Here is a 23,310-nt window from a genome sequence, read left to right on the forward strand (position 1 = left end):
ATAAAACTATTATGTGGGACAACGGATCAACAGGGTCAGAAACTCTTGAAGAACAAAGGCCAAGAACAAAAACATGCCTTGATTTCATGAAGGGATCTGAGAAATGTAGAAGGCACAGACATTTATAAGCATTTCCAAGTGGCTTTTCTGGTTCTGCAACAGAGAAAGTTTTAGAGCAGAAAGGCATTATAAGCTGGTAAGACTAGGTTGAGTTCAGGAATGTTGGCACATAACAGGGTGGTGCAGGGAGGGAGAAAGAGGGAGGGACACAAACAGAGGAGGGACAAAGAACAGGAGAGAGTCATAAATGTAATAATTACACTGTAGTCATAAATAAGCGTCAAGCACTCTTTCCACAGGTTACCCAAGTAGTTAACAACATTATTGCTGTACGGATAGGAGCAAGAGAGGGCTGAAGATTCCCTTTTTTCCCTGTATTCTTTTTTTTCCTTTTAATTTTTCACGTGAATTTCTGATTCCAAGTGATGGATTTATTCCTGGATTCTGGCTAACTGGCAAATTTCTTTCCACTCATTTCCTCAACACCAAACAACATTTTCCAGTCTTAGTTTTTCAGTAAATTGAGCAATAGATTTCACTATGTCTGTAGCTACCCTGTTCAGGGGTAAGTGGGGACAGAAACCAAAAGACGTCACAGAAAAGCAACCAGTTGTGGTTCAACCAAGCCAAGAGGAACATGATGATGATGACTCCAGCACTGGATTTAGTAGAGAAACTATTCGCAGGAACTCCCGCTTTTACCGGTCAATGAGGAAGAAGAGACTGATCTCATCTGACCAATCTGAAAGTAAGACAAGAAGACTAGCACAGAATTTGGCTGTGACCACAATTTAACAATGAATTTTCTGTTAAGTTAATTTTAGCTGGGCTTTTAGCCGAGCTAAAATCTTTTTTTTACTTAGATGCTAGATGCATAGTTAACTTTAAATTAATCATTTGTATATAACTGTGCTTACGCTAGGTTATGAATTCATTTCTCACACGTTGTTATCAAAGGCATTGTGTTAGGGACTGCTGTAGTTAATGGTGCAGTTGTTATTGAAAGTACAACAAAGGCAGTTTCTATCCTTCAGTAGAAATCTACATGAATACAACCTGAGAAACTGGTTCTGTTTGAACCGCATACAGCGGTGAATAATGTATTTCCCACGGGTAAATGGATCAAAGCAAGAACAACCTTGAGTTTAAATGTTAAAATGAACCTACCTGGATAACAATATACTTAATGTCTTGCTATATATATATATAACCCCAATATAAAACCCCAATTTTGAACAAACAAACAAACAAACATGCTGTTTAAATGCTGTGTAAATAAGACTGGGATTTATCTCTGCCTGATTTCCCCAATGACTTTCATGTCTGCTTCAATGAGCCCCTCTAGGACTACACTCACTTCAACACCAGGTGAACTACGACTCAGCTTGACCTCAGCAGAAGTGGCCCACATGAAGTTGCAGGCCCTGACAGTATACTAGAATGGACACTGAGAGATTGTACCAGTCAGCTGTCAGATAATGGGATCTCATCAGTGTTTCATACAGCCTGCAAACCTTGAGAATAAGGACTTGTATATATGTCTCCTATTCTTGGACCACTTACGCCCTCAGTACAATAATTCAACAAACTCAGCAGCAAAAACTTGCAAAACCTGACCTGAGCTTCTCCCTCTTCAGTTGGTTCCTGGACTTCTTAATCACTAGATCCCCCTAGGTTGTGTATGAGACCTCTCATTGACCACTGCTCGGTAGAATATCAAAGCTCTCACATTGTGACGTTTGTAGATGACACAACAGTGGTGAGATGGAGAACCAAAAGTGATGCGTCTGACTACAGGCAGGAATTACAAAACAACCAGCAAGCTGGTGCTCTAGAAAACCAAGGAGATGATTGTGGATTTCAGGAAGTGTAGAATCCCCCCGTCACACTCCTATACATCGAGGGAGTAGCTGTTGAAGAGGACTCCAGCTGTAAGGATCTCAGTGTACATCTTTAAGAGGACCTTTTCTGGAGTCACAAGACATCCTTCCTTGTTCAGAAGACGTACCACCATCACTGCTTTCTTAGAAAGTTTAGGTTCACTGTATTTTGGGGCTAAGTCTTGACCACAACAGGAAAAGACTCAGCTGTGTTTTAGAAGAAAGGTCACACTTTCAAAAGAAAAGAAGCCAAGTAAGTCCACTGTGACCAACCATTATTGAACACAAGGGGTGGATTATGACACCAGCTATTAGTCAGCTATACTCCTACTTCTACTACACCTTGCTCCAAGTCACCATCAGTAATTCATATGATTGTGTGTTGGAGTAATGTCATACAGAGGTTTTACACCTTGGTCCCTTACAGTCAAAATTATTTTTTCCCACATCTCAGCTCATGTGACAGCCAAGATGGTTACTAGTGGCTTGTGACTACAATGACCAGAATGAATGAAAACCTAAGCAGGGATCTTTTTAAAATCCTTCTATCTATCTATCTATCTATCTATCTATCTATCTATCTATCTATCTATCTATCTATCTATCTATCTATCTATCTATCTATCTATCTATCTATCTATCTACCTATCTACCTATCTATATGTATATGGACGGAGCAATACTGGAAGAGCATATGGGAGAAGGGCGCAACACATAACGGCAATGCTCAGTGGCTAGTGGATCTGAGGGCAGACCATAGCAACCTCCCTGAACAGGGTCCAGTAACCATCACGGTGGGAGACATCCAAGCAAGGGTCTCTAGTATGAAGAGTTGGACAGCACCAGGCCCTGACATGGTTCACGCCTACTGGCTGAAGAAGCTGACTGCACTCCACGAGCGTCTGGCAGCACAAATGAACCAGCTGCTAGTTGACGAGACACCCGGAATGGCTAACCGAAGGTCGGACGGTCCTGATCCCCAAGGACCCCAAGAAGGGACTAGTCCCATCCAACTACCGACCAATAACCTGCCTCCATACTACATGGAAGCTCCTGTCAGGCATCATATCGGCTAAGATGAACAGGCACATAGGTTAATACATGAGCGGGGCCAAAGGGATTGGCAAGAATACCAGAGGCGCAAAACACCAGCTACTGGTAGACAGAACAGTCAGCCGAGACTCCTGTACATGGATGACATCAAGCTGTATGCCAAGAGTGAACGAGACATCAATTCACTGATCCACACTACCAGGATATTCAGCAATGACATCGGGATGTCATTCGGGCTGGAGAAGTGTAGTGGGATGATAACAAAGAGAGGGAAGGTAGTCAGAACTGAGGGGATTGAACTACCAGAAGGCAACATTGCAGACATAGAGGACAGTTACAAGTACCTGGGGATCCCGCAGGCGAATGGGAACCATGAAGAGGCCGCTAGGAAAGCTGCAACCACCAAGTACCTGCAGAGGGTCAGACAAGTCCTGAGGAGTCAGTTGAACGGTAAGAACAAGATCCGGGCCATCAACACCTACGCCCTGCCCGTGATCAGGTACCCTGCTGGGGTAATAGGCTGGCCAAAGGAGGAGATAGAAGCCACTGACATAAAGATAAGAAAGCTCCTTACCATGCATGGAGGGTTTCACCTTAAGTCCAGCACCCTGAGGCTGTACGCTAAGCGGAAGGAAGGGGGCCGGGGACTGGTGAGTGTCAGCACCACAGTCCAGGATGAGACAACGAACATCCAAGAATACATCACGAAGATGGCCCCAACTGACCGAGTGCTCAGTGAATACCTCAGGCAGCAGAAACCCAAGAAAGAGGAGGGAGACGAGGAACCATCATGGAAGGACAGGCCCCTGCACGGTATGTACCACCGGCAGATAGAGGAGGTGGCTGATATCCAGAAATCCTACCAGTGGCTGGACAAAGCTGGACTGAAAGATAGCACAGAGGCACTAATCATGGCAGCACAAGAACAAGCTCTGAGTACAAGATCCATAGAGGCTGGGGTCTATCACACCAGGCAATACCCCAGGTGCAGGCTGTGTAAAGAGGCCCCTGAGACAATCCAGCACATAACAGCAGGGTGCAAGATGCTAGCAGGCAGGGCGTACATGGAACGCCATAACCAAGTGGCCGGCATAGTGTACAGGAACATCTGTGCCGAATATGGCCTGGAAGTTCCGAGGTCAAAATGGGAGACGCCCCCAAGGGTGGTGGAGAATGACCGAGCTAAGATCCTGTGGGACTTCCAGATACAGACGGACAAAATGGTGGTGGCTAACCAACCGGACATAGTGGTGGTAGACAAACATGAGAAGACGGCCGTAGATTGATGTAGCGGTTCCGAATGACAGCAATATCAGAAAGAAGGAACACGAGAAGCTCGAGAAATACCAAGGGCTCAGAGAAGAGCTCGAGAGGATGTGGAGGGTGAAGGTGAAGGTGGTCCCCGTGGTAATCGGAGCACTAGGTGTGGTGACTCCCAAGCTAGGAGAGTGGCTCCAGCAGATCTCTGTCCAGAAGAGCACAGTCCTGGGAACAGCTAAGATACTGTGCAGGACCCTCAAGCTCCCAGGCCTCTGGTAGAGGACCCAAGCTTGAAGGATAAACTGCCTGCAGGGGCGACCTGGGTGTTTTTAAAAAAAAAAAAAAAAAAAAAAAAAAAAAAAAATATATATATATATATATATATATATTTCATTTATTTATTTTTTTAAAATGACTACTATGTATTTCTTCTGACAGCCTCTTAGGTGTGTTCTGTTTAGTAGCTTGTGACTGAGCTCTCATTGTTTTTTCATAAAGCCTCATTTTTGCTGATCAATGTGAGAGTATTCACTAAGGGTTTTTTTTTTGTGTGTGAAAATGGTGTAGATCTCAGTAAGTGTTCAGCTGCAGTGTGTAAATTTAACATTATTTCACATGGAGTGTAAGGACCCTTGTTCTCCCTGGACTGTGCCTTTCTCCATGTACTGTAGATGTTAATACTATTCCGGAATAAAATACCCCTCAAAAAACAAAACAAAAAACCCAAAACAGTTTGTATATAATGATTTTGGATGCTTGTAAGTACTGAAATAGTTGGATCATTCATCATCATTGGACTACTGATTGATACTATTTGATTACTTATTTGATTGTTTTTAAGAATAGAAATCAATAGGAAAAGTATCTAGTTTTTCATACCTTTAAGAATTCCTTCCTAGAGTACTTATTTGGTATCTTGGTAGAGTCTGGTAGAGTCTGACTTTCTGGTGCTTCTGCAAAATGTATTCTTTAACTGGGAAGCCTTGTACATGAGAAGCGGTAAATAAAATATCAGCTCCCTACCTGCAAAACTGTGGTTAATATAGGCTTTGGAATCTGATGTCAGTAACTGGACATCTAAATATTTTAAGGACTTCAAGCATCAATCATTCTATACTAACTTGAAGTATTCTGTATTCATAGAGCCATAGTACCAGTTATTTAACCTAAAAACAATTACAGACCTAGATAATGGAATTTTAATATAAACCTTCAAAACATGTCTAAAAGCACTCTTACCTTAAGCTATGTTTCTTTCCTCTTGCAATTTTTATAGCAAATCTCTGATGTTCAAGTGGAATGGCCTTTAATCCACCCATTCTCTTCCACTTATCCTTATCAGGGTTGTGGGGGGACTGGAATTTATCCCAGCTATCATATGATGAGAGGCAGGTACACCCTGGACAGGTTGCCAATCTAACACAGGGCTGAAATGCTATAAAGCCAGAAGAAAAAATGGAGATTGATTCATTCAGTCTTCATCCAACTACTGGTCCCAGTGAGATTTCTTGAATCCTTGTTGTTGAATTACACTTAGTCTAGCCCCTCACCAATTTGTCTTTGGAGAGCCTATCAGGCACAAATTGCCTCTGAAGACATAGGTCCTTGGATCACTTTGGCACCTAAATCACTTTAACACAATAAGACAGTTACTCATAGTGGAGGGATGTTTACATTCAAGTGATAAAGTACTTTAGTGATAACTGAATAGCAGAGTTACAGGTCAACAAAGAGGGCTTAGTATTCTTTTCATTTCCTATTACCAGTAGACACCTTTTACTCTGACAAAATACTTTACCATCCATCCATCCATCCATCCATCTTCATCCGCTTTATCCGGGGCCGGGTCGCGGGGGCAGCAGCCTAAGCAAAGAGGCCCAGACCTCCCTCTCCCCAGCCACCTCCTCCAGCTCGTCCGGGGGAACACGAAGGCGTTCCCAGGCCAGCCGAGAGATATAATCTCTCCAGCGTGTCCTGGGTCTGCCCCGGGGCCTCCTCCCGGTGGGACATGCCTGGAACACCTCACCCAGGAGGCGCCCAGGGGGCATCCTTGTCAGATGCCCAAGCCACCTCAGCTGGCTCCTTTCGATGTGGAGCAGCAGCGGCTCTACTCTGAGCCCCTCCCGGATGGCCGAACTTCTCACCCTATCTCTAAGGGAGAGGCCAGCCACCCTGCGGAGGAAGCTCATTTCCGCCGCTTGTATCCGCGATCACGTCCTTTCGGTCACTACCCACAGCTCGTGGCCATAGGTGAGGGTAGGGACGTAGATCGACCGGTAAATTGAGAGCTTCGCTTTTACACTCAGCTCCCTCTTCACCACGACGGACCGGTGCAGCGTCTGCATTACTGCAGCTCCCTTCTCCCATCACTCGCGAACAAGACCCCGAGATACTTGAACTCCTCCACTTGGGGCAGGAACTCATCCCCGACCCAGAGTGGGCACTCCACCCTTTTCCGGCTGAGAACCATGGCCTCAGATTTGGAGGTGCTGATCCTCATTCCCGCTGCTTCACACTCGGCTGCGAACCACTCCAGTGCGAGCTGGAGGCCCTCACCCGATGAAGCCAACAGAACCACATCATCCGCAAAGATCAGAGATGAGATTCTGAGGTCACCAAAGCGAAAGCCCTCCGCCACTTGGCTGCGCCTAGAAATCCTGTCCATAAAAATTATGAACAGAACCGGTGACAAAGGGCAGCCCTGGCGGAGCCCATCACCCACCGGGAACGAGTCCGACTTATTGCCGGCAATGCGAACCAAGCTCTTGCAACAGTTGTATAGGGATCGAATGGCCCGTAGCAATGGGCCAGACACCCCATACTCCCGCAACACCTCCCACAGGACACCCCGAGGGACACGGTTGAATGCCTTCTCCAAGTCCACAAAACACATGTAGACTGGTTGGGCAAACTCCCATGCACCCTCAAGTATCCTCGAGAGGATGAAGAGCTGGTCCAGTGTTCCGCGACCAGGACGAAAACCGCATTGTTCCTCCTGTATCCGAGGTTCGACTAGCGGACGAACTCTCCTTTCCAGCACCCTGGCATAGACTTTCCCGGGGAGGCTGAGGAGTGTGATCCCCCTGTAGTTGGAACACACCCTCCGGTCCCCCTTCTTAAAGATGGGGACCACCACCCCAAAATACTTTACCCCAAAATGTAAATGTTTATTTTATGGCTGCTGGCAGTGACCTGTGTCTGTACAGTAATAAGTAGAAATAATTAAAGTAGAGTAGTAGTAGAAAAAAATTCATAAAAATAAACAAACAAACTACTTCACATAGGAAACAGGTGTGAGTGAAAGAGAAAGACAGAAGAACAGATAGATTTTTTGTAACCCACTATAAGTGATTAAAATGTAACCATTTTAACTACTGTTTAATTTTCAAATTCCTCCCTATTATATCTATAAACACACTCTCTACCTTTCTAACTTTCCAGATTCCACCAGGCCTACTTTGGACCACAGCCCATCCAGTAGTGCAGGATCTTCCTCCTCTCATTCTCCCTTACCCCACAAGTCACCTTTGTTGCCAGGGCCTAGACGGTGAGTCTGCATGCCTTCACTGCCCAACCCTGTAACCAAACACACCCAGAAAACAAACAATCACATAACAATGCTTGCTTGAACATGGCATACTGCTTTATAATTAACACCTGGCACTCTTAGTGGCTTATCATATCTGCGATAAGCACACAAGTCTCTGTGAAAGTTAAGTCTTTGTTCCTCTTGTGGTTCTAGGTTGTTAACCAAGAGTTTCCTGTTTTGACTTTTGAATCGTGTTAATTCATTATTGTTTTGATTGAAGAAGTGGGATTTGTTTCTAGATTCTATTAATTATCTTTGCACTTATGAGTTTTCTTATCTCTGTTTGTTTCCAATTGTATTATTTTATGTAACTCATATAGTCATAAATTACATTTATGGCTATAACAAACCCTTCTAAGAGACCAGAAGGGTTTGTTAGTTCCCTTCTGGTCTCTTAGTTTCATCTCTGTGTTTTGCCTTTATTATCTCCCATGTTCAGTCGGTCTTGTCTTGCGTCTGTTTACTCTTTTGTGTGTCTTAGTCTTGGTATTAGTTCCTGTTTTATTTTGATAGTTCCTTGCCTCATGTGCTTTATGTTCAGTTTTACTTTTCCCAATTTCTTTACCCTGATTAGCTTCAGCTCTGTTCCCTGGTATTTCCCCATCTCCCTAATTAGTCTCCTGTGTATATATTCTCTCTGTTTCCCTCTGTCCTTTGTCAGAGCACTTGCCCTTTTTTTTGTCTTCAAGCTCCTGAGCGCTTGTTTTCTAGTGGTCTTCCCCAGTGTAGGTTTTCTGTTGACAGAAGAGTTAAAATATAAGAGACAAAAATACCCATCAAGTCAAGCAAATTTATAATATTTGAAATTACTAATAAGAACAGAGGATTCATGTGGTGAAAGGTGTAAGATAATCTGAGTAAGTATGTCTAAAGTGGTGCATTTTAAGAAAGGATTTGAAAATGCAAAGATGTTAAACTGACTGGATCTTATATACCCCTTTTCTAATGAGCTCTGAGCTCTACCTGAGCACTCATTGTGCTTTATACAACTTGCCTCATTCATCCATTCATATAGAGAGCAACTTGGGATTAGTATCTTGCCTAGTGATATTTGCCATGCTGGAGCATCCAGGGGTCAAATCACCAACCTTCTGATTAGTAGATTACCTGCCAGATAGGCTGGCTTGACCTAAAAAGTCACATTTGACAACCAGACATATGACAGTAAAAAGGCCTGTAATTTAACTTGCCTCTAAAGGGTCACCCTCGCTGCCCCACAGCGCCGCGCTAAATCATCAGAGGGGTCTTGCAGGGGCAAGAGGGCATCCTTTTTCATCGGCTACCTCTGTCCAACCCACCTGAGGGTCTTCGGATTGCTGACGTGTACCATTGACTCTGGCTTCCAAGGAATCATCTCTTCAGCCATTGGCAAGCTCTAGCTAAACCATGGGATTAGTCACATTTACAAAACATTGTTTGAGGCTGGGCCAGCCAAAATACCAGACAAGTAGATGTGGCAAAAGTAAAGGTACTGTTAAAAAATACTTTGGTAAAAATTGAAGTTCTGATTTAATTTCTTTACTTAAGTAAAACTGAAAAAAAAAAAAAAGTTTCTGAAATGTACTCAAAGTAAGAAAATAAAAAATAGCTCTTCGGAGGACATTTCAACCAGCTATTTTTATGCAAAGCTAACTGAACATTGCAATATATTAATATAATAAACTATATGTACATGGGAATACAAACTTTGTTTCGGTGTAAATTTTATTTCTAATAAATGTACTCAGCTTGAATCAGATATATAGCAGAGGAAAAGAAGGAGAATCTTTAAAAACAGCTCTATTTTCTGTCTAACACATTGTAGATGGTGACTTTGCCTCCACACCTAAACAGAAACATGAGTACGTTAAACTGGGATTCAGCAGGTGGGAGAATCCTAAAATTGGTTGTAGCAGCTCAGGGTGGGGAAAAAAATCACAACTCACAAAAACCACTTTTGTGGGCTCTATCAGATTTTCAGTGTGTTGGCTGTGATCAGCTGACCATTCAGCAAGATGTGAGCACATTTATGAGCAGTCTTCACTAATTTCCCTCCCCTACATTGACAGCATACTGTTTATACTGTATTAATAGTAGGTGGTATAACTTTGGTATGAAGGTGAAACTCAGTGAATGAATCTTAGCATCATCAGCTTAAACTTAATTCACAATTTTAATAATTCTTGATGCATTTTTTTTTGGTTTGTTATTTTGCTTTGATTTTTTGTAAGGAGCTTGGAAAGTAAAGGACTTTTTTAAATTTCTTGAAGACGTTTCACCTCTCATCCGACAAGCTTCTTTAGTTCCAAAACTAAAGTGTCCCAGTGGAGTGTCCCAGTCCCATCTGTACTCCACCATTTCATTTTAAAACTAGAAACTTAAACCACCACTCTCCTTAGATTACCATAACCTGGATGACTGAGAACCTACACAGATACTCTGATTCTTTGTTTAACGCACAGCTCTGTAACACTTAGTTGTCACCATGTAAACGTGAGCGTTTCACCTACATTTGTGACTAAAAATAGACCTGCAATATAAACATGTATAAGACGAACATGAATAAAAAGTAAAATAATCTAAGGAGCTTGAAAAGAAAGCGACTGGTCCTTTTGAAGTTTCTTCACAAAACTTAAAGAAATGACATGAAATGTCATTTACATCATGGAGCCTTGCTCTTAAAAAACTGACAGAGATGTAACACTGTCTGTGAAGCTGGATTTAAGAAATAAGTGCTTAAAGTTAAAGTTTTAAAAACATGTTTAGCACCATCTTCTGTCAATAAGTGATGTCATGTGCTCGCTTGGTTGGCTAATGGACTTAAATTAATTTATGCTAGCTGGTTAAGGAGAAAATTGATAACTCAGAAGAAAATAAGGACACTAACAAACAAAGATTTTTATGATAAGAAAACAAGTGTCCACTTTCACTTTACTGGCTGTTGAAGACACTCTCAGTATTTTGCTGTGGTTTCTGACGCACAACAAATAAGTCAAACTTCCTTTGTTGCCTAGTCTTAGACTTCTCATGCTGTGCTGAACGAGCCTTCTCCATGAATTCAAACACCTTTTTAAGAGTATTCTCATCTAGAAGCATAGAAAGTCTCGGATCCGCTCTTCTTTAGCACTTCTTTGGTAAAATTTGTTTGTCTCACCTGTTCATTGAGCAGCTGATGCTGTGCCTTCTGGAGGATTTTTGTTGCCCGGAGGTCCTTAACTGAAGAGCTCATTTGCAGACTTTTAGAAGTAATCCTGTTTTGTCTTCATCTGAGGCTGAATCTCAGGTGGTTCCTGCAATTAGCCATCTTATGTGCTGTTTGCTCATACTGATGTACAAGCTTTAGGCAGTCCTTGCCAAAGTGGGTTAAAATTGTATGTATTTCACATACATGGGTCAGTACTGTTGGCAGAAACATGGGTGTGCCATGGATTCCCCAATCTCACCCGTTGTGGCCAAATTGTACATGGAAGAAGTGAAAAAGAGGGCTTTGTTATCCTAACCTGGAACACCACCAAGTCATTGGTTCAGGTATGTAATGGCACCTGGGTGAAAATCAAATCTCAGGACCTACCACAATTCACTGATCACATTAACTCAGTGGACCAACACATAAAATTCACCAGGGAGAATATGAAAAGTGGCAGGTTACCCTTCTTAGACTGTGAGATTTCCATCTGTAATGGGGGACATTTAAAAGTTGATGTGTACCATAAACCTACGCATACGGATCAGTATTTAACGTTCGACTCTCATCATCCACTGGAGCATGCACACCATCCCCACAGACACAGCGGCCAGGGAAGCAGAAGAACGTCACATCAAGAAGGTCCTGAGAATATGTGGTTATCCCAGCTGGACTTTTGTTGAAGCTGGGAAGGCGCATAAAGAAAGCTCCAGTCGATCCAGGGGAGAAGGACAACCACTGCCTAAGCGAAAAAAAACCCTGGTGATGCCATATGTGTCAGGAGTATCAGAACAGTTGAGATGCATTTATCCCTCTGTGGCGTTTAAACCCCAAAACACGCTGCACCAAGAATTGGTCCACCCCAAGGATCGGGTCCCCCAACACAAACAGAGTAATATAGCGTATGCTGTTAAGTGCCATGATTTATGTATCGGGGAAACCAAGCAACCTTCGGATGGCACAACACAGAAGAGCTACCTACCAACTCTGCAGTCTATTTGCACCTACAGGCCAGCGGGCAGTCTTTCAATGATGAGGATGTACAGGGAGGAACGCTGGTTTGAGCTTCGAGTCAAGGAGGCCATTTACGGGAAAAAGGAAAGACCATCTCTGAATCGAGGAGGGGGCTTAAGGGTACATCTTTCACCATCTTACAATGCTGTGATTGCAGCCATTTCCCAACCCTCTGTGAATGGTACTCATGGCCATTGATCAGTGGTCTTTGATCAGTAGTTGTTGATCAATGGTCATGATAATTTGCATATTAATGATCAAGGAACTGATCTCATTCAGTGGTACTAGTTTCAGTCATTGGGCACTTCTCATCATTCAACATTGTCAGAATATGTCTTTTTCCCCTTTTCAATTCAATTGTTTTAAGTAAACTGTGAAACTTTGTTATTTTTTACTGTAGATGAAGTGCAAAAGGGTGTAACTATTGCAGTGTGTACTTTGCATTAGATGGAGGAGTTGTACAGGGAGGCATAGGCAGGAATGATTTCCTGTGTCATTCAGTGGTGCATTTGGGTAATCTCAGTCTCACACTGAACTCCTTTGACTGGTCAGCACGTAATGGAGTGGGTGGTCCAGCATTGTACTTATCTTGGACATCATCTGCCTCTCCAACAGCACCTTAAGGGAGTCCATCTTCATCCCCACAACATTACCAGCCTTGCGGATCAGTTTATTGAGTCTCTTCGCATCTGCGACCCTTAACCTGATGTCCCAGTGTGGAACAGCATAGAGGACAGCACTGGCCACAACAGACTAATAGAAAATCCTGAGCATTGTCCAACGTCAAAGATGTCTCAGCTGCCTTAGAAAATAGACAGAACTCTGTCCCTTCCTGTACAGTGCAGTGGTATTTTTTTAACCCAGTCCAGTTTATTATCTATGTGTACTCTGAGGTATTTATGGTCCTCTACAATATCGACCCCCTGGATTGAAACAGGGATCACAGGTTTCCTGGTCCTCCTAAAGTCCACAATCAGTTCTTTGGTCTTTGTCACGTTGAGCTACAAATCTGCTCACACCACGTTACAAAGGAGCCAACCACAGCCCGGTACTCTGTCTCATCACCCTCTCTGATGCATTCAGTCACTGCAGAGTCATCAGAAAACTTCTGAAGACGGCAGGTCTCTTTGCAGTGGCTGAAGTATGTCGTGTAGCGGGTGAAGAGGAAAGGGGAGAGCAGCAGTATATTAATGACTAACCTCGTATTGTGGATGGATTATCTCTGTGGTTCTCCTGACTGACATTTGGTCCGTTTACAGCATCCTGCCATGCGATTGCATTTGCCCCTAACCATTGGGAACCCTCACATTAACTTTCATCGATTGGAAAAAAGTCCTCTGTTCGTAAGCGTTCGTCCTCCAGCTTTACTGTTTATGTTATGCTAGCATAGCTTTGTCACGCTAGCGATCACGTAGCACATCATTATATACCAACTAGCCCAACTTCAGTAACCCTACAAACGTTGCTGCTGTTTACTTTCCTGTCTTCATTTATGTTGGAAGTGATAGCAGAGCTGTATGTTTTAATTTGTTTCATAAATCCCTCATTGTATATTATAATTAGCGGGAAGCTAGCAAGCGAACTCCCTGCTAACTTCTAACTCTGTTAAATGTCATAAATTCCGTTTTCATGGATGCCTGGATGTTAAACTTAATTGTTACACCTGATAGAGCAGAACGCTGATCATTTTATTACAGATGAAAGAATTTAGACAGTTTTTAACTCTCAGTAATGCTGCAGTGTTCGTTTGACTTATGGACCTGCAGCGGAGTTTGGGCCCAGACATGGCTAATGACATCAGACTTACAGACCGGATAGGTCGAGGCTGGCCAAGGATAAGTCTTTCCAGGGTTTTCATGATGTGGGAAGTCAGTGCCACAGGTCTCTAACCATGGGGGGCACTGGGACATGGCGGTTTTGGTACAGAAATAAGGGATGATGTCTTCCACAACACTGGACCCTCTGCGGACTTAGACTCATCATAAACAGTTTATGAAAGACTCCACAAAGCTAGAGGGCACAGGGACTCACCCTGTCTGGTCCAGCAGACTTGCCCGAGTGGAGTCTTCTCATTTTTCTCTGAACCTGGTCATGAGTGAAAGTGACAGGTGGGGGAGGGATGTCAGGACTTTCACAGGAGGCTATGGTGGAATGTGGAGACAGAGGGAGAGCGGCTGTGGATTGCAGGCTGACTACAGGTCAGGTCACAGGGGTGAGCATTTACCTCAGTTTTGAATCTGTTAAAAAACACATTCAGCTCATTGGCTTTGTCCTCACTGCCCCAGCTTCTTTGCTGTTGGATGACCTGAATCCAGTGATTGTCGTCATAGCCACACCTGTTGTCATGCTATTCTGCTGGAGTTTCCACTCCAGCTTTCTCCAGTAATCATCCTTAGCCTCTCTCATCTTGCCCTTCAATAATGCCTGAACCATTCTCACCTCGCTTATTAATTAACAATACGTTGACCAAGTTAACCCAAGTCTTTCTCCAAGTTTCTTCACTTACATCTACATGAAACTAGTTATATAAACTAGCAGCTAATTTAAAGATTTCTCATGCACAAGGGCAATATATTTTCCGGTGATAATGAAAAAAAACCTAATTAAAATATCCAGTAAATATGCACACAAATTTAAGAATTTGCTGTTGTCAGTTAAGCTTTAGATGATGTGAATGGCTTCTGTATATGTATTTCTAAGGTGTGTTTCTTGTTTTTCTTCTGTCAGATGTAGTCCTCAGCTCTTGCGACAGCCTCATCATTCCAGAGATTTGTTGCCAAGCAATGGTGAGTTCAGTAGCACACATGCTCTGTACAACCAGAATGCTGCGGAAAAGAGAAGAGGAGGAGTGGGAGGAAAGAGGACTGTGGAAATATCAGCTGCTTCATACAGCCAGCGAAGAGATTTTACAGCAGAAATGAGCACGAACTGGACTGACAACAGTGGCAGTGAAGTCATAGAAGAGCTTTCTGAGCAAACAGCTAAAGCTTGCACTGTGAAGGATACCAGAAGGAAGACCATGAACTCACAACAGCCTAATTCTGAAGGAGACCAGGATATCCACATGAACCACAGGTCAGATCAAATTACTTTAGAAATAGAGATATAAATATTTTAGCAATAGAGATATAAATTTATAAAAAAAAATTAAAAAGGACTATTTTAAAAAAAATGCCTAATCATTTGAATTCTGATGAAAGCAAATAATATGATGAGAAATTAGGCAAATAAATAAGATAAAAATGCTTATTGTTTTTTCACAAAATAAAATTACACATTGTAAGAATGTATATTATGAATTATATTATATTATCTTATGAAAAGATTTGAAATGTAGTAGTGATGACACACACAGAGAAAGCGAGAGATAAGCGCTCTCTTCACAAAGGTATGTCCTTTTTTATCTTCGTAGGGTGCTGAGAAATGGAGAATGCTCACAGACAATCTGCCACAGTCTCAAAATCATCAAAAATATTGGTGAGTTTGACAAAGGGTGAGAGTAGTGCATATATTACACCCACCATCAGAGCTATTGCTAGAAAACCCTTTTGTATTTGTTTCTATATTATGGCTAATATAAGCAGTGGTAAGTCACACCATTCATGTAAGCTCTCTAACACTTTACTAACTCAATAATATGCATGATAAAATCTTCCTGCATGTAGATGGTTAAGCAATTTTGTGCCTCTTTTAGAGTTTCCTGGATTGATAGACTACTCCACACAGTCTAATTCACTTTGGTTGATTTTTACAGGGATTAGTAGAAACTTACTCATGATGGCAGCATTTAAGAATATAATAAACAATTAAATGAAGAAGAGGAAGCCTGAAAATTGAACAATACAGTACACATAGACTATATGTTTCTCCAAAGTCTGTGCATTTTTTTTTGCTATGTGTGAGACTGTACTTTCACCCTGCTCTTATGTAATTCAAGTCCAGTTCTACACCCACAAAAATAATCTGCAGTATATGACTGAGGAAGATTACACAACATGTTCCAATTTCTGCACCAGCAAACTTTCAGCCCACCTGTGAGAAGCACAGTTTAGCTGTGTTGGGGTGTCTGTAGCTCAGGATGTGGAGAGGTTCATCTTATAATTTGAAGGTTGGTAGTTTATATCCCTGGCTGCTCCAGTCTCCAGTCTGCATGCCTAAGTATACTTGGGCAAGATACTTAATCTCAAGGTGGTCTCTGAAGATATGCTCCTCAAGTAATGTGTGTGAATGTTAGATAGAAAGCACTTGGGTGTAGGAAAAATAGTGCTTAAATGATTGTTTGGGTTTGGGATTGATTGTGTGTGAATGTGTGAATTTGTAAAGGGCTTTGAATGCTCAAGCAGAATAGAAACGAGCTATATAAGAACCAACCAGTCCAATTATTAATAACAAATTTTAATTATCCCGAGTTTCTATTAATATTTTGTTAGTATATATTTAAGTTTTACTAAGGAGCTTGAAAAGTAAGTAAATGGACTTCTTTACGTTTTGTGAAGACGTCTCACCTCTAAACGTTTTGTTCAGTTCTAAAACTTGTCCATGGAATGAACCAGTTTTTCTACTTCTTTGGTTTTGATTGTGACCCAGGTATCACCACATATCATATCAACTCAGTAGATAGAAACATAGTTCACCAGGAAAGATACAGGGAAGACTCAAAAGATAATGTACTGAGGAGCATAAAAGCCTTAACACTGTTTAACGAGTTTACCAGAAGCCCCCCCCCCCCCCCCCCCCCCCCCAGTCTGGTATCTAGTGTTTCACTCCCATCACCACCAGGAACAACAACTTGTGATGAATCAGAAAAGATGCACAGGAAAAAAGGTCAGACCCCAAGTAGGGAGAAAAACAGAATAACATAATATAACATGACATAACATAACACTGTTGTCACTCATGTAGCAGGATACTCAGACAAACTGATCCAGCCACACTCTCAGAGAAAAACTGGTTCAATCCAAAGACAAAACTACAAAATACGAACTAAGCAACATAGCGTATTCTGTGCAGTGCAGCACATTTGCACTACATTTCTTTAATGCAGAAACCAAACAGCCACTCTATAAATGCATGATGTAACATAGAAGAGCCACCTCAATAGGACAAGACTTAGCTGTACATCTGCAACTAAAGGATAAAGGTCATTCTTTTGAGGATGCCAGTGTTCACATTTTGGACTGAAAACTAAAAGGAGCCATCTATGTCCACTGTGAACAACCATCATTAAACAGCGAGGGTTTGTTATGACACCAACTGTCAGCCACCTACAATGCAGTTTTGAGATCATTTCCCAGGCGCCTCAAACCGCACTCACATCTTGGGTCAGGTGTCCTCAATAGGTCACAAAAAAGGTGGAGACAATATCTCACAATGGTTTCACTTGAAACTTCTGGTGATAATGACCCACGCCGTTTTTCACACATTGGCTCGTGTGATGAGGCATATGATTAGGATAGTGGGTCAATGACCCTCTTAAGGGACAACACCCAGTATGGGTTTAAATACCTGGGACTCTCCACCATTTGACTTAGAACTGAATACTGGATGAGAGGTGTCTTCTCAAAACTTAAAGAAGTCCAGTCACTTTCTTCCAAACTCCTTAGACTATCAAGGCCTGGATGACTGTGAACCTACACAGAAATTAAAAAATGTCATGAGAGTTTGATAATATAACAATACAAAGAGCATGCACACAAAGTAATTTAGACAATAAATATTTGCCTAAATTCTGGATCGTGGTTCTATTGATTATTTGGCAACACCGACACATACTAATACCAAAAACAATTCCTGTATATTTTTGTTTTATTCTTATTTAATCTGTAAGTATCTTTGGTGGAATTGGTGATTAGCACTGGCACCTCACAACCAGTGAATTGATCGATAGACTATATGATAGTTAATTTTGAGATAACTGCTAAAATAGACAAATTACCACAGGGGAACAACTTACTGTAAATTAGCCACTGTTAGCCATCCCAAGCAGATGGGACATTAGGCCAGCTGGGTGACAGCCCTAAGCAGAAGCCCCTGGTACACCACCAGTCTCTGCACATTTCAAATTGATTTTCCCCATTCACACATCTGCTGAGGAAAAAACTCTTTAGCACGTTTTCTATAAACAGCTTTCTGGACTTTCTGGACACCACTTGGGTACCTGAGTGGTGTCCAGAAAGTGACATGGACTTTTTGGGGTCTTGCTCAAGAGTGTGGGGAGCGGAAGATTGACAGCTGGATTGGGTAAAAGTGAAGCTCCCAATTTACCCTCACCTATGGTCACAAGCTTTGGGTCGTGACTGAAAGAATGAGATCGCAGACAGAAGCAGAGGAAATGAGCTTTATCCAAAGAGTGGCCGTCAAAAAGTGGCCGTCTCTACGTCAAAAAGGGGCCAGGTGAGGTAGTTCAAGCATCTTACGAGGATGCCTGCTGGGTGCCTCCTGGGTGAGGTGTTCTGGGCATGTTCTTTGCATCGGAACGCCTCTGTGTTTCTCCCAGTAAACTGGAGGAGGTGACAAGGGAGAGGAAGGTCTGGGCTTCTCTGCTTAGGTAGCTGCCCTTGTGACCCGACCACACATAAGCAAAAGAAAATTGATAGATGGTTTATTAAAACCTCCAAAACATGACCATCAAGAATTGAGTTTCAGTCTTGCATGCAGCTTCTCCCCTCCTGCCATTTCCCAAAACTATATCTCCATAGAGATTTTGTGTGCTCCCTTACCATAACAAACAAACCAAAAATGAGCAAAAATTGATTTAAGCTTAAAAATGTAATTAGGAAGAACAATACAGTATCCTCAACTAGGGATGGGTATTGATAAGATTTTCACGATTCTGATTCCATTTTCGATTCTGTTTAACGATTTGATTCTTTATCGATTCTTTTTAAAAAAAGGAGAACACTAAGGTCGATTAGCTCAGAACTTTGTTTTATATCTTCTCTTTGAACAAGATAGAAATTTAGGAGTAACATGGCCTTACAAACCCAACAGTGAGATCTTAAGAGATCCACAGCCTCTTCAATGGGGTGTCACAGGGTCCCCAGGAAAAAAAATTGTAAATGTAAAACAATAAAATAAATATTCTTCTGTAGCAATTACACAAGAATATCCAGTAATGTCCCTGCCTACAATTAAACACATTCACTTACCGAAAATCGGGGCATCTGCTGTGGCAAATGGGTTCAAGCCTTTGACCACAAACTTAGTCACTGCTCGGTGACATTCGTCTGTCCTGGCCTGAAAGGAGACGCTACCGGTAGACTGCAGTGAGAACTGCCAGCATCTGAGCCAGACTCTGTCTCATCATGGTCACCTAAACGCACAGTAATGGCAGGTTTTGTAATAAGGCAGATCGGGCTAACATAATATGCACTGTTAGTTGATTATTTACCTGCCGCATTAACGGGAGAGGACATGCAAACGTCACCGCTGCTGCTGGATTGAGATTCACGAGTCCGGAGCAGAATTAAAAACACGACATTCATTTAAGGTCATCACGTGTTTTGTGAGCAAATGCTTTTGCATATTCGTAGTGTTTCCTCCCTTGAATGAAATATCTACTTTGCAAGTATTGCAAGTTGCCCTGTTGTCATCCGTTCTCGTAAAGTATAATCAAACTTTTGAGCGTTTGAGCTGCCGTGTTTCCTGCCAGGTAAATGACGCTCCGCAACGTGGTGATGTCATTCGGGGCGACTGGAATCGATAAGGGAATCGTTTGTAAACAATTCCAAGGGATTGAAACAGTGGGAACCGGTTCTCTTTTCTTTGGCTCTCAGAGGAGGCGGACGCACTTTTTCTCCTCTCCCTTATCTTCCCTGCTAGTTCTTATGTCCTTGTCTAGTCTCGTGTCTTTTTTTTATTACTTTCCCTGGAACACCCTCTCACAGTCTGTGTCTAAAACCTAAAAGAGAATTATGGATTCAACTGGTCTCTGAATGCTATTGACACCCTTTAACGAGAAGTCTGGGCTCGGGAGAACCCGAGTGCCCTGGAGGGACTTTCCCTGCCGGATACACGATGGACGGGTGGCAGAGGATCGTGTGCCTGGTGGGACTGTCGATCGAGGACCCTGAAGATATCTACCTATTCGGAACCATGATAACAGGGTTCTTGCTGATTGGAGCTGGCTTGGCCCTGGCTTATCGGAGAATTAAGAGAGCGGAACCGGCTGTTCAAACCCCCACAAGGCTGCCCGCTGGGATTGAAACGACAGGTGCGACTTCTCAGAAAGGGCTCACTGAAGGCAGCATGGTTAAGAGCTTGGAGGCGCTTACGACTGCAGTGAATGCTCAGAATAACACCTTTGAGCGTATGTATGTTGGATTACATCAGGAAAGAATCAACTCAGAACAACATCTCTGGGCGGAAGCTACATCTCGGATCAGTTGGCTGCGGTCGTGAGGTCTCAGAATCTGCTATGTGAGCAAAAAGAGTGACAAGACCACAGAATCGACGGCTAATAACATCACGGAGAAGCTCGCAGCTATTAACGGGAGATTGAGAGACCAGTGTTGGAGTGTTAAAAACAGCTTTGAAATTCTCATGAGTTGTTTGCAAAAGAAAAATCACCATCATAATGCGGATACCCCTTCGACGCCAGCTGTGGGCTCAAGGCCGGAGCTCAAGGCTGGAGCTGAACAAAAACTCCCTGATAACGACTGTGTTTAATCTGTTCCTTCCCGTTCCATGCAAAGCCACCTGGGTTGGCTGGAAGACTGTTTACTTAGTCTGGCGGGGCGAAGGACACTGTCTCAGCTGAATTATGGACACGCACGCACACACATACATATACTGATACTGATAAGCACTCACTGACGCATCACCCTCCCTATCCAACGCCACCTCCACCTGTGTTTATGTTATGGTGTGTTGATATCTGTGCATTCCTGTATTATCCTTCTGTGTTACACATTTCAATGTTTTTTTTTCCTCGCTACCTAGCCTGACCTGTCTCCCCAATGTGATGTTTGTATTGTATGTACGGTCAGCAAGATCTGTCATCTCGGTTGTGGGCAAAAGACCTGCAACTGACAAATAAAGGCTATCTCATCATCTCATCATCTCATCTCAACAAGAACCGGGTTTCGATACCCATCCCTATCCTCAACTGTACCTAAAAGTGAAATGTGGATTATTAAACACAAGGTCTCTCTTCTAAATGACTGTTTGTAAATTATATAAATGCCCCCAAACTCCCAAGTGTTAACTCATTTGATCCTGAATTAACACGCTTACCCTTGTCCACCCTAAATGGAAAACTCTAAAGTCAGTTTTATTTGTTGCTATCTATCCTCACTGTTTCGATCTGATTTCGCAGACCTTTTATCTGATTTAGTGGTCAGTTGAGCTAAAACTGAATTATAGGTTTTGAGGTTTCTAACCAATTTCATTTTACAATGACATCTAGAAGTGATGGAATTTTAACTTGTTCTAACAGTGGCATACTATTATTGCACCACACTCAAATTCAGTGAACTCTTTAAAACAACCCTATAACAAATGTTTGTGAAGGCAGACTAAATGGTTAGGTGCTTGATTTTATACACTTGTGGCAATGGGACTAAAGAAACAAGTACATTTTCAGTTTAACTGACTAACCCAGAACTTTTATCCATATACAATAGTGTATGCCTTCTGTCTAGACACCGTATGAAAGAATGGTAATTGAAGCCACTGAAAAAATAAGTTGTATATGCATACTTCATGCGCACTAATCATTTTTTGACTCTTTAGCCTTCCTGTACCAGGAATACCGAGACACCTCCAAGCAACAGGAGATTGAGCAGCGGCGTCAGCGTGACAACCTTTTTCCTGGGGTCAAGGCAGGGACTGTGGGGACAGACTCTGGTGTAATGTCTCCACCAGTGTTACAGCTGCAGCTGAGGAATAGTGATCAGTCACTGACCTTGTGGCAGAACCTGGAAGCTGTGCAGGCAAGCGGTCTGCTTACTCAGTTACCGCACAAAGAAATTATAATGCAAGAGGTGAGCAATTTTGTGAGGCCAAAGAGTTATTTGGATTGAGTAACGTTATTTATTACAGTAACATGTTTGATTTCAATGACGTCTTTAGAACAACTCCTTGTTTCACAAATGTTTGTAAAGGCAGACTGTATGGCGAGGGTCCTTTATTGCAAAGTGGGTTAAGTGTAACTAGATTATGTCTCTGTTATCTGAATTCACTTACCATACAATGACAATCAGGATAAACAGTCACATGAAGCTGGTTATGAACTCGCTATATTAATCCAAGGTTTTGATTTTATTCACCTGTGGCAATGGGACTGAAAACACCTGCATTTAAAATTTAAGAGGACTGGCCCACTATGTTTGTCTATATAGTGTACTTTATTAATCATAAATTTGGGAAATCCTTTAGAAAAAATACACTAAGCTCCAGAAAGTGTAACGACATGTACGTTTGACCTTAGCAGACTCAATCAGGCACTTAATAAAGAGATCTTAGCATATGTGTGCATGCAAAACATATAAATGGCATGCAAATAGACGAATGTACTAAGTGATACTAAAATATTTCAGTGTAGACCATAGCTTATGTGATAAGGTGGATAATCAATTAATTGTGGTGTTGGTCATTTGGTATTTGATCCTTCTACAAGTTAAAATTGCCCTGGGCAAGACACTGAACCCAAAAGTTGCTCCCAAGCAAACCACTAGAACTGGTGTGTGAATGGTTAGATAGTAAAAACACACTGTAAAGTGCAATGGTTAGAAGGGACTAAGTAAAGACTATTTGCCCAACTGGTAGACAGACTGACAATGCTGCTGAGAAACAAATTAAAAGACAGCTGCCCTGGTAGTGATTTGTTTATACTGTATTGAAATTTCCTTTTGTCCCTAGGCCATGTTTGAGCTGGTCACTTCAGAGGCATCCTACTACAAGAGTTTGGAAATTTTAGAGACACATTTCCTACGTAACCCTGCTTTAGTGAACACTCTAAGCCAGTCCGACATGCATTTTCTGTTTTCCAACATCGAGGAAGTGATGAAAGCCAGTGAAAGGTGGGATATGTTAGTACATGTTAACCAAAATCAGTTTATTAAGTCTTAACTGTGAAATTTAGCTACACAATATCCTTGAGTTATAGAAATCTCATAATCTTTTCAGGTTCCTGATGGATCTTGAACACCGAATTGAGAAGTCTATTTTGATTCCTGATGTGTGTGACATTGTTTATTACCATGCAGCAAAACACTTCAATGTGTTTATCACATACGTCATTAATCAGGCGTACCAGGAGAAGAACTACAGACGCATTTTGTGAGTATTAT

At 42.2% G+C, this 23,310-nt stretch overlaps 1 protein-coding gene across 1 annotated transcript in view; it reads left to right on the plus strand.

Moving 5' to 3' along the window:
• Positions 1-342: 342 nt before the first annotated feature.
• The window catches only part of ngef (neuronal guanine nucleotide exchange factor), a 45,574-nt gene continuing 22,606 nt past the window's right edge, over positions 343-23,310 (plus strand). The window contains exons 1-7 of the mRNA XM_006799284.3: positions 343-808; positions 7,695-7,800; positions 14,747-15,094; positions 15,432-15,496; positions 21,752-22,002; positions 22,880-23,040; positions 23,147-23,299. Of these exons, the coding sequence (XP_006799347.2) occupies positions 601-808; positions 7,695-7,800; positions 14,747-15,094; positions 15,432-15,496; positions 21,752-22,002; positions 22,880-23,040; positions 23,147-23,299 (1,292 nt within the window). The 5' untranslated portion in view covers positions 343-600. The remainder of the gene's footprint in view (positions 809-7,694; positions 7,801-14,746; positions 15,095-15,431; positions 15,497-21,751; positions 22,003-22,879; positions 23,041-23,146; positions 23,300-23,310) is intronic.

Source organism: Neolamprologus brichardi, chromosome 1 (assembly GCF_056152115.1).
Source record: "Neolamprologus brichardi isolate AB-2024 chromosome 1, ASM5615211v1, whole genome shotgun sequence".
In the NCBI taxonomy this organism is placed as follows: domain Eukaryota; kingdom Metazoa; phylum Chordata; class Actinopteri; order Cichliformes; family Cichlidae; genus Neolamprologus; species Neolamprologus brichardi.